General features: G+C 35.6%; 1 protein-coding gene across 2 annotated transcripts; it reads right to left on the minus strand.

The window, feature by feature from the left end:
• Nucleotides 1-209: 209 nt before the first annotated feature.
• On the minus strand, nucleotides 210-10,920 carry LOC140149127 (probable G protein-coupled receptor 85). 2 transcript variants are annotated; one of them, XM_072171310.1, is made up of 2 exons: nucleotides 10,768-10,920; nucleotides 210-3,034 (listed from the first exon to the last, which is right to left on the minus strand). In XM_072171310.1, the coding sequence occupies exon 2, from the start codon at nucleotides 2,651-2,653 to the stop codon at nucleotides 1,394-1,396; it is 1,260 nt and encodes a 419-aa protein (XP_072027411.1). In that variant the 5' UTR covers nucleotides 2,654-3,034; nucleotides 10,768-10,920; the 3' UTR covers nucleotides 210-1,393. The 2 variants fall into 2 exon arrangements, with proteins under 2 accessions (XP_072027411.1, XP_072027410.1); XM_072171309.1 differs by lacking the exon at nucleotides 10,768-10,920 and adding an exon at nucleotides 3,642-3,956.
• Nucleotides 10,921-12,820: the final 1,900 nt, after the last annotated feature.

Below are 12,820 nucleotides of genomic sequence, written 5' to 3' on the forward strand. Positions count from 1 at the left end.
GGGTTGGGGATGTGTATTTGAATGGCATACACATAAGCATTTATAAGGGGCTGTGCAATAATCATGTGTACCCCGGGGTGGTGAGTTCTCAAAATGGTTTGCCAAAATGGTGCCCAAAACATCTGTGTCAAAAATCGACCCCCCCATTCGACCTGCCAAAATCGCTTGACCCCCTTTCAATCTGCCAAAATGCTTCCCCCACCCTTATAATTCACCACTCCGGGGTACACATAATGATACACCCCTAATAATGCTATATCAATACTTTTACAAAAATGAAGCATTATGTCATAGCACACATGAAATCACCGACAAATATAAACCTGCATTGATGATATGGAGAATATGGGGGGAGATTTGATTGAAGGTGGCTCTTTAACTACATTGTATCGGAGACTAACAATTTGTCACTTTAACAACCGTTTTGAAAACTTCTTGATATATTCTATAAGAAAAGTAATAATTCGTATAAAAATATATGCATCTTATAGGGAATATATCAAGAAATTTAAATATCGCATTCGCAATTCTTTAGGTCTTATAGTTCTTCCATTCAGATAAAAAAAGTCCGAAATTGTTTTTGCTTATTTTTCATATTTGAGATATCTTAAAAGCCGGGAGACTTTTTGAGCTGAAAATGCGTTAAATCATTTGAGCCTAGCTACTACAATAAGAACCAAGTGTTGCTTTTCACACTGGTAATGTGAGTTTTGAAGGAAATCCCGAAATCTATCAAAATCAAGTTACTGGTCAGCGTCGCCTTAAGGTATAACATAACGTTTTTTCTTTGGGGTAAACTCAACTAAATAATTCTGTATTTAGGTGCAAGGGAGGGGGGATAGGGAAAATTATAAAATCGACAAATTTTTGTTTGGAAATGGTTCGACTGATGCTCACGATATGTTGACAAAATATAATTTTATACTCGTATCATATTGTTGATACCAAAACTGTAGGCCCCTATTCTAGTTAATAAATATATGTTGAAAGGGTTTCATGACTATGTAGTAGCGTTGTATGCATGTTAGTGTGCATTTGTAATAAACAATAAATATATCATACTCTGTACACTATATGATTCTGAGATAATTATAAATAATTGTGAATAATTATCCAACATTTGATAAATTGCAGGACAAGAGCTTCTTGCCAACGGGTACATATTAAAATAGCTAATTGAGTTATTGTTCATATCACAGTCTGTGTCAGGGATGATACTAGCTTGATATTAACTTAATTATAATCAGGATATCTGTTATAAACTGACCTTATTCGTAAAGGCGTATACATTACAACAATATATTAATATATTAATTAATTAATATAATTATTTAAATTAAAAAGACTAATTTGATATGAAGTCCCAGCAAACGACTGAGCTGCTTTGTTGTCGTCACAATTGCACATTATGTTCTTGCTGTAAACTAGCCTGGCCAAAGATAGTCTGTAGGGTAATGTGACGTACTTCTTTACTCATTATGAAACAAATAAGTGGATTCACACAAGCTTGAAAATAGGTTAACCATGTTGCCATGGAAACAAAGGCTGGCGGAAGCGGTTTATCTGCTGGACTGAAAACAAGCCAGAAACAATAAATAATGTAAGGAAACCAGAGAAAGGTGAAAGCGACGGTGATGCAGAAAGACAATTTGGCAAATGATTCTTCTCTCATGAAGTCCGACCGCGAAAGTGACGAACCTCTCCCGCGGTTTGGCGGTGCTAATCCTATCAGGGGCGGGGGCGTAGGGCCTTGTCGAAAACCCATGAACCAGTTAGCCGCCGCTTGACCAGTTGATCCTGGACCGTAAAAGGTCCAATTGTTTGAAACTGCAGGAACAAATTGCATGGGACGCATTTTACGGTGGGCACGCATAAACAAAAACACACGTAGATAGGAGAAATGTGTAAATGCGATTACTGCGATGAAAAACAAAAGGAAGCATAGTGTATCATTTCTTTCATATGGTTCATGGTGAAATGTGCATTGATGTTCCAGCTTCGAATAGGCATATGTACCTAAATTAAACACGGGCGGAAAAGCCATGGACACTGCAAGAGCCCACATGGCTAGCACACATAATAAACAAGCAGGACCTTTTAGTTTTTGTCTATGAAAACGGTGAAATCGTAGCACCACGTATCTTTCAATGCTTATAAGAAACAACGTATATAACACACCAAATGTAAGGTACACATTGAAAAACGCTAATATTTCACATAGTGAATCGGTATGTATCCATTGATTGTTCACCACTGCTGATACCACAAAAGGAAAACAAAGCAGTGATTTGACGAAATCTGAAAGGGCACAATTGAACATGAAAAAATAAGATGGCCGTCTTAGTCGACTGTCGCTGAAAACGACGAATGATAAGATACCGTTTCCAAAAGCGCTCAAGATAATTATAACGATGATAGATCCGCTCCATAGAACTCGTGCATCTTCGTCTGTGATGGTGGGACCTGTAGAACCATGTTCCACCAAGTTTTGATGTGCATTGGTAAGCCATTGTGGAGTTAACTCTTTATGTATATGATGTGCCTTCGCTGCAGCAACAGCAGCACTTGTGGTAAGGGTTGAAGAACTTGTAGCAGAGATGTTAAGCAGGGCTGATTGATCGTGACCTGCAGAAGCATCTGGACTAATCGACATTGCCAACACCAGCTGATCGACATATGATAGTCTCTTCTACTATCCACGATGTTAACACTTCCACTCTTGCAACGTTGATCCAAAGTCAATACATTTAATTTTCTTGGTATATGATATTCCTAGTTTATTTCCTCGAATAAAATCCACAGATTGCCACAATTTGTTAAATTGACGCTTTTTTCATATAACGTGCTTTGCCCTTGAAGTTATGTATGTACACAAAGACTCCCAGCTGGCGTCGTCAGTCCAAGTGTGTGCATGCACGAATTACATCTACGGTAGATAGCTAGAGCAGCTGTTTATTTGAGATGAGCACCTTATTAGATGGATGCCATTATGTTATATCCCCAACGAACCAGGAAATACTTCAGCTTGCTATGTCTGCAATAAATCAAAGGAAATATATTATTATTATACGCTCATGTTAAAACATGGAAGCGAAACCTAAGTATATCCGATAGAGGTTTAAAGTTCAGGATGGCATAAATTTATATACATGTATGTTTTACGTCATGTGCAGAATTTTTCAAATTATCTCAATATATAGGTATAAATTAAATACAAATCCTTGTTTTAAGTTAAACATACATCGTCCAACATGGAGCGAGTCCAGGCAAATAGAAAATGCATATACTTTTATGCCAGTGATTTCATTACATTGGACTATTGTCTTAATGTTATGAATTGCCCCATACGGGGTAGCCTTAAGCACGCGAAGCTGCGTTGTGTCTAATCTACCAGAACGTTTATATATGTACCCCGCGAACAGTAACAAAGAGCACTGTAATTTCTTTGTTAAGAGACGGCCAAAATCAACACACAAGAAATATATAAACATGGATATTATTTTCACATCATACACGTTATATTTTGACCTGAAAAAAGCAAGATATTTAAAATGCACATTTATTTCATAAAATAAATGTTACCGAGACAAATCTGAGTCATGTACATACACGTACTACTGCGCATCATACATTATACTTACATCCGATGATTGCACATATATATCCACAATCGAGATGTAGCTGCAAAATTGTACCCTTTTCATTCGCTTGAAAAATACAACTCTGGTTTCAAATTAAGAGCATCATTTCAAGAGCAATATTTTTATCTCCAAGATTGAAATAAATGAAATCCATGATATTTTATTCCTATTATCCATGGTAAAAATATGGCGCAGCTGACTCCATTATCATTGTAGAGGACATTTAAAATCTTGGTCAGCAACGCAGCGAGCTGCATATATGCTGCGGCAGCTTATGGTCCATATACCAGCTAGTAACTCGATTGTGTACGTGTATGGAGCAAGAAAAAACACAGGATAAAATACAGTCAGACAGCACACAGCGCATGCGTTGTATAGATGTCAAACAAATATCTAAATTTTCTTATGAATTTAAGTTAAATTGAGATCGATTTCTGTAAGACTCTTACATGCATGAATCGAGAGCAAAATATTTTCAGCAACTAAATAATTAATAGCCCCATTTCAATAATAGTTGCTAAAATATATGTTAAAATTAACATTTTGTCTATATATCGCTTAGATATTCGTGATATCAAGCGCTGTAAAATTCAATATAAGTTTTACAATGTTTAAAGATCGGACACATCGAAAATTAATTAAATAGGGTTTACCTTTATTTTGGTTAATATTGGGATTTGCAACGTGGGGTATATAATTCACATTTACGAATCAAAATAATAATGTTATGTATACGCAAACAACATGACAAGCTGAATTTGAACATAAACATCGTTAATTAGCCACAGGGTATAATAGACATACACTTTATGTTAATGATGCATCTTCATTTGCCGTGGTCATGATGACGTAACCAAATGAGTTTAGGTGATATATCAATGTTTGCAATTGCTCTTTGTTTCTAAAATCAATTTTGATACGATGCGATATTTCATGCATTATTCAATGTTCTTTGTGCCACTGGCGATTTAGCTAGTCCATGGCAATGCGGTCATGTCATGTAATTTAACTAAAAATAAAAATACATATGTAATTGAAAATCCCACACGAAGAATATATGTTCGGTTAACAAAGAACTTCGCATCTTGTAGTTACAGCCCAATATCGTCAGTGTTAAATTTCTATGCCTTTCATTGTCTCAGGTTTGTATGTAAAAGCCACAAAAATGTTTGGAGGTGAAACCCATCTGACTTTGATATTTACCCCTCACCAAGTATCTCCCTGCATGTCTCAAATGATTCGTAACGCCTAGCTGGGGGCAATTAGGACCATTGTATGCTGTTGTAATACACATGTATGGAAAGATAAATGGATTTCACAGCTCTCTGTCGCTAACTTAAACACATGTTTTCAACAGTATGCAAATTGAACATTTGTCATGATGCATAATATCGTTAGTGGTATTTTTTTCTGTAATGAAGGTACAAAATGTCGTCAGCCTTCTACTCCCGCTTCTACTCACGCCAATTGCTTAAGTCATTTTTTTGGCATATACGATATTATTAACCTGAGAAATTTTTAGAACAAAGTACAAAATATGGTTCAAACAATTCATTTAAACATATTTATTCACCAATCTATGCACAAGAACAAATGATTATGATACAAATTAAAGGGAATAATCCAAAATAATTAGGGTGATTACGTAACCGATGCATGCTTGAACCACATTTTTTACTTTATTCTCAAAATTACAAAAAAATGACATGAACAATTATCCATAAGTATATCTAAGACAATTTCATATTGGAAAATGGAAATGTCAAGAAAAATCAAAGCGTTATTTGCAATGACCGACATAGAATTTGTATTTTTGTATTTTTACACCAACATTTGTGACGACTGGGGTGGGTGTGACTGCACTCATAGAAATTGTTCGTTGGCATTACTCAGTAAGTTGATGTAAGTCGTTGCGTCAACTTTCCGAGTAATGCCAACGCGTACAATTTTGAGTAACGCTGACTCAATTATCATTATGTTGGTCGCACTCATTTGCACTTACTTTATTGAGTTGTTACAACTCAGAAAATCAAACTAGGTTAGCATAATTTTCTAGAGGTGTGCTATAGTATACAAAATTTTGCACTTATTACAAAAATAAATATTTGAATACTGCTAATTGTGCAGAAAATGATCCAATTACGTGAATTAAGTAACAAAGTACTCTCTAAATGTAAAAGAGTGAAAAACTCACTCCCCAAAAGAGTGATTCACTTATAAAACCATATATGTAAAAAAATATATGTTTTTTAAACTTCACAACCACTCAAAAAAGAGTGAAAACCACTCTAAAAGAGTGAATTTCAACTCGTTCAAGGAGTTAAATGAAGGACAACACATTTTTAGAGTTGTCCTTCATTTAACTCCTTGAAAGAGTTAAAATTCACTCTTAAAGAGTGGTTTTCACTCTTTTTGAGTGGTTCTAAAGTTTAAAAAAACACATTTCACTCCTTTTTGAGTGGTCTTATAAGTGAATCACTCTTTTTGGGAGTGAGTTTTTCACTCTTTTACATTTAGAGAGCACCAAATTGGAATAACTCAAAACAATACGTACCAGTAACATAATATGAACGAGTCACATCAACTTACATGTTGAGTTACAATAACTCAAATAATTGGTTCTTTGAACCTTGTTTATTTTTCTAAGTTCCCTGAACTTAAATTCAGAAGTTGGCATTACTTAAAAAGTTGACGCAACGACTTACATCAACTTTTTAAGTAATGCCAACAAAGTTGATTAGTTGACGGAACTTTTTTAGCTTTTTCAGCATTTTTTAAGTTCGGATAACTAAAATGAATTTTGTTTTGGCAACTTTTACACTATTTTTGAGTTGTCCAAACTTACTCCTTTTGAATTGCGCCAACAAAGCGAACAAGTCATTTCTATGAGTGTGTGTTGCATATAGCATTACATCTGAAGATTCAAACTGATGAACATGATCATTCTGTACTGTTTCCCATGCCTATTTAGAGCATCCTATTTAAAAGGTGAAAATTTTGCGAGAGTATGTAGGGAAGTTGTTGAGGGTATGTGTACATATGTGGTGATGAGACTGGAATGTGGGGTGCGTTTGAGGGTGTGTGTGCAGTATATAGGCCTATGTCATTGTATGTGGTGAGGAGAATGGGTGTGTGTGATGTGTTTGTAATGTAAAGACCTGCAAACGTGCACCTTTTGCTCTGATTTGTTACCTCCTAAATGGGGACAAACCTGCAATAGATATCGGTTGACCACCGTTCTGAGTAAACCGAGGACATTCATGGTTGACGGAATCAGCCAAGAGCGTGCGTCACGAGTCCTCTATCAGTATACCGATTTTGTTACCGTTAGGAGGACTTTGCATGCATGACAACACACTGACAAACAGAGGACTTTAGGATTTCAAACCCGGTATTTCAAACATTCATTTTCAGGTCCTCGAGGTGTGCCTGCGCTTGTGGTTTGGGCATGAAGGTAGCTACTACATTCATGGTTTGGGTGAATGTCGTGGTGGTTGTGCTTTAAAGATATAATACGCTGCTAGCTTTTCTTTAATTCATTGCACTTTTGATTCAAAATGCACTTATTCGCAATGATTGTCTCATTAATGTAACCACCGGAAACGGCTGCTCTCTTCAGATAGGTATACACTGATTAAATCATTATTAGTTCACTTTATTATATTAGGATCTTAGAAACACTATAATCGAAAAGTATCATAATGGAATATCATGCACACATGAATGGAAAATAAGGATGATTAAACATAAGTATACTAATAATCAGTTCATTTTCATCTACTTTATACTTAAACTTATTCATTAAAATAAGTAATAAAGTGATAATAATATATCTATTGGGAAAGAAGAATCATGCATCACTAGCACAATTAAACATGAAATTACAAATGGAATCACAACATGCATAGGCAGACAAACCAGAGAAAGACTCCGGATATACCTGCCTGTGCGGGGACTTGAACCCCAGACCTCTAACTTGCAGGGCGAGCGCTCTAACCACTGAGCTGCACAGACTGTCCCTGATAACCAGGGCACAAGTCTGTTACTTTAATAATTACATTTGATAATTATAATGAAACATCTTATCAAAGTATCAAATGGTCATAACGGGTTTGTTTTCTTTAATTTAACAAGAGCGATAACCGCACCATAGCTGAACCATGTGGCTTCGGCAGTATATTGTGGTAGGCCTATACCACTGTCATCATTGCATTTAAATTTCAGCTCAATTGAAGCATTTTGAAAACTTGACATTTGACCCCTTTATTGCCCCTTAATGACCTTAAATGAATTTTAAAATATTTTAAACATGTTTAGAATGTCATAAGGATCATTGCGTTTAAATTTCAGCTCAATCGGAGCATTTTGGAAAACTTGACCTTTGACCCCTTTATGACCCCTTAATGACCTTAAATGAATCTTAAAATGTTTTTAAAATGTTTCGAATGTCATAAGAATCATTGCATATAAATTTCAGCTCGATTGGAGCATTTTGAAAAACTTGACCTTTGACCCCTTAATGACCTTAAATGAATTTTAAAATATTTTTTAATGTTTACAATGTCATAAGGATCATTGCATTTAAATTTCAGCTCAATTGGAGCATTTTGAAAACCTTGACCTTTGACCCCTTTATGACCCCTTAATGAAATGAAATAAATGTTTAAATGTTTTAAACATGCTTAGAATGTCATAAGGATCATTGCATTTAAATTTGAGCTCAATCGGAGCATTTTCGGTTAAAATGACCTTTTTGACCCCTGTGACCCCAGGATGACCTCTGACGTTTGGAAATATTTTTATTATATTCTTTATGTTTTCCTCTTTCATATGACACCACTCATGGGGTCATACCTTCGTGGCATTTAGAGATATGTCCATTTCAGACCAAATGGTTAGTCAGTTAGTAAGCTAGTAAGTAAGTAAGCTAGTAAGTAAGTAAGCTAGTAACATTCACTCATATAGGCTGATACCATTTCATGGTTCAGCAAAAATACTTCGATCCCAAATTTCCTGGGCACGATGCTTACACTCTTTGTTTAATATTTAGACTTTTGTTTGAAACAGATAGGACACGCGGTTTCCATAATACTAGATCAATTACTGTGCATCTCATATTGTTTTTACCAAAAATCAATGTATAGAGTTAATGAGCTAAAATGACTGAAAAAGCTCATAGACCTATCGAATTGCATTCTGAATACGAAGAATGTCTTTCTGATATCAAATAATTTTCATTTTTTGAATTTCACGATATAATACAAATTTTATGACAAATTATTAAAATTTGATATTTTTCACATTTTTGATATATAACAGTCCTCGAAGTAAAAATCTAATGATATATTCTTAAAGTGTATGTAGCGAGGAGGAAAAGCAGACGGTAATTTGAAAATGTTGACCTTTCATATTGAAAATATGGATTTTTTTCCCAAAAAGACCTAATTTTTTTGGTGTTTTGGGGAAAAAAATTCATATCTTCAATAGGATAGGTCAAAATTTTCAATTGATCGTCGGCTTTTCATCCCACCTACATACACTTTAAGTATAAATCATCAGATTTATAAAATTTACTCCGAGTACTGTATATCAAAAATATCAATTTTTAATCATTTGCCATAAAATGTGTATTACATTGCGAATTTCAAAAAATCAAAATTATTTGATATCAGAAGGACATTTTTCATATTCAGATGGGCTCTAATGTCCCACAATAAATACTGTCCAAACGTTCATACCCCATCCCTTAAGTAAGTTCCAGATAATATATGCATATGCAATTAGCTAGCCATCCTAACTAAACTTAACATTTTAGCCAATTAGTTCATGCAAATCAGATATCGGACAGACAATTCACAAAATATTGGCAAAATTAAATTTTCTTTCATATTTTAAATTAGCTTATTCATTGATTGTTAAAACAATAAGATTCAAAGATATTATTATAAATCGATTATGAAAACCGTGCGTCCCTTGTTCTTTGCTCTACTCTATTATAGGCTAAACCGGGAATACCCTGGGTAAAGAAATGAAAAATGAAATAATTATAATGATGCATATATTTTTGATGTTTTGGTTCAGAATAACAATACAAAGAGACTGAACCAGTATTTTCCGTCACACGCTTGGCTATAATCCTAGATAATCTATCACCGATTTGTCCTAGCCTTAAATTCCGGTCAAATCTTAATTCATAAAACAGCTCTAATTTGCTCGAATTCAAGATTTTTTTCACGTGGTTAATACTATTACTAAATATGATCCTAATATACAGTGTATGTTCGAATAAATAAATGCATGGTTACATGGCAGATAAAGCTGAACTTGAAACTACGTGTATATATATACTACATTGTTCTGCATTGTTCATTGGATACAACATTGTTCTGCATTGTTGGGACCAGACTGAAGTCAATAAGCATGATAAGTCAAATATCCAATAATTATTTTCCTATTTCGATCCATTATTTGTTTTGTGGGAAGAGCAATATTTGATAAATCGTCGAACTCAGCCTCTAGTTTTCGAAATAACATGGTTGTGTTGCTTTTCACATTATTGCTTCCCATCTTGAAATGAAACATATGTAAGCATGTTTTTGCACACCGAGCGAGTTTGTTTGGATTCCTCATCATGGACTGGGGTCTTGCCCTTTAAAATAATAGTTGCGGTCAATTCTTTTCCATGACAATTTTAAAATTTTAATTTCTATTGTGCAATAATAATTATGTGCTTTTGTTGTACGTTTAGTATTTTTATCCAGCAAATAAAATGAAAGCACTCTAAAGTACGGTGCATGAAGCTATGAATGAATTTTGTATTCGATGAAAGCAATCAGAGAGGGCGTCGAACTACGTTTCTGTTACTGTAATATTTATAGTCCAACATAACATCTATCATCTATCGAGCTGGTTCCTCACTATATTCCTGTCACAAATTTATATTTTACTGATTAAGCCTATGAATGCTAATTTCAGAATCATCAATCACATGAAATACCCATAATGCTAAATATAAATATACACGTGAATGGTAACATCAATACAATATGCATCTACAAACAGCAAACAAAATGAAGTTTGATCATTATAAAACTTATTAAACAGGCTAATGTCATTGAACACCTACCGTCAACATGTGACATTCACAGATGATCTATCATGAAGTATCCACCTGCAATGATCCGATCGCGCTGAATCAATTCTTGTTCTCTACATTGATCAATTGTTGCTCTGGCTCTCAGAATATTACCATTAGTGTCCTCTCCCAACGAAACAAGATCACAAACTGATCTGGACAAAGAGTATTAACTGATTTATCTCCTATACCAGCGAAGGAAGGGGAAATCAACTACTGCCAATTGATGAAGCTGTATCCTGTCCAAATATCGGCTCATCCGGTCCGCGTCGTGTGTCCTGTGGTATTTGGTGTATGGGCCGGAGAGATACAAATAACTATTTATCAATGGGAATGGCACATGGCTTTGTCTTAACTATTAACACGGTAATTAATTATTGGATCATTAGCCACTATCAACGACGATTTAATGATGCAAGTTACCCGGGGGCACTCAAATTTTTTTTTGGTAGGGGTGTGCCACCGCCAGTTTTGAACTTGAGGTCTAAGGAACTGATCGGACAGCCAAAAAGGAGGGTCTAGGGAACTGATCGGCCGGTCAAAAAGGGGGGTCTTGGGAACTGATTGACCTACCAAAAGGGGGGTCTTGGGAACTGATCGACCGCCAAAATCCGAAAAATCCCCGGGAAAAATCTCGGAAACTAGACCGGGAAACTAGACCCGCAGGCCAAACCAGGGTTCAATTTTGGGATTTCTTTTAGAATACCCTACCACTGTAGATTTTCAATGGGGGTCTTTTATGAACGACCCATACACATACACCGTGTGAATGTAAAAAATGGTAGGGTATTCTAAAAGATAGCCCAATTTTGTTGCGTTTTTGCCACAGATTTTTGAAGGAATCAATTTCACTTTGAATTGTGCATTTAAAATAGGTCTGGTTTGGCCTATTACGATGGAAACCTCAACAAAGCAAAACAGCATTCAAATCAAAAATTACTAGACCCTGTAGACCTACAATCTACTGACAATTATAGCAGCAGCCCACCATAAAAACAAACCCACAAGAAATTTTTTTTTCAGTGCCGAAAAGAAAAACATTAATTGGACAACATTGAACTGCCATGCGTAACATGAGATGATTGAGTGAAGTGTGCAGAATTTGACACCCATTCCACTCCCGATTTCACTAGACCATTAGATCGTAAATTACCTTTTAATTCATTGTTCATGGAGAGCTGCAAGGATGTGTACATAATTATTTAAGGTACTTTTCCTCATATTTGGCAATTTTATTCCCAAAAGAGATCTCAAAATCATTTATTTCTAGCTAAATGTTCACCAGCTGGAGGCATCGCGGCCGGCGCAGCTAGTGCTGCAATGTTTACAAACAGTAAACCAGTGTTGCCACTATAAAAGGAGCCCAAAATCCCACCCAAAGTTCACTTTACAATGTGTTTCAATGGGGAAGAAATTAATGGAAAATTCCCTTTGAAGTTTTTGGGCTCGCAAAAGTAGCTTTTGGGTCTGCTTTTGGGCTTGAAATAGTAGGACAGAAAACACGCCTCTCAAGATGCCGATGAGAGCGGAAATCGATGATCTGAGGGTCTATGGAACGGCTAGAAAAATTTTGGGGCTTCAGAGCGGGCAAACAATGAATTCAGAGGGTCTAAGGAACGGCCAGCGGCTCTGAAAAAGGGGGTCGTCGCCGCGGCACATACCCGTATAGCTGGGAAATGTGAGTGCCCCCCCCCCCGGGGCAAGTTACACCTATTAAAATGTTTTGACTGACAGATATAGGCCTTCATCCTGCCTTTGCGTCTAGATTTATAGATTTATTTGAAGGATTGGTAATTCAATCGCTAGCACGATAGCGAGCTATTTATTTATTTGTTTATTTTTATTTATTTATAATTCGGCAATAATTCAAAACGGGTTATTGTATGCCAAATTTGCAATAAGCATTGGAAGCAAAATTTGTTTCTGCACATTCTGACACCTCATTTGTTGCAATGTTTATATCGATATCGCAGCGTTACATTTAAATGAAAGTAACCCAATTTGAAAGTTGCAGCAAAATCCTATTGCCTTGTATTGCATAGAA

The sequence above is a fragment of the Amphiura filiformis genome, chromosome 3 (assembly GCF_039555335.1).
Source record: "Amphiura filiformis chromosome 3, Afil_fr2py, whole genome shotgun sequence".
NCBI classification, from domain to species: Eukaryota; Metazoa; Echinodermata; class Ophiuroidea; order Amphilepidida; family Amphiuridae; genus Amphiura; species Amphiura filiformis.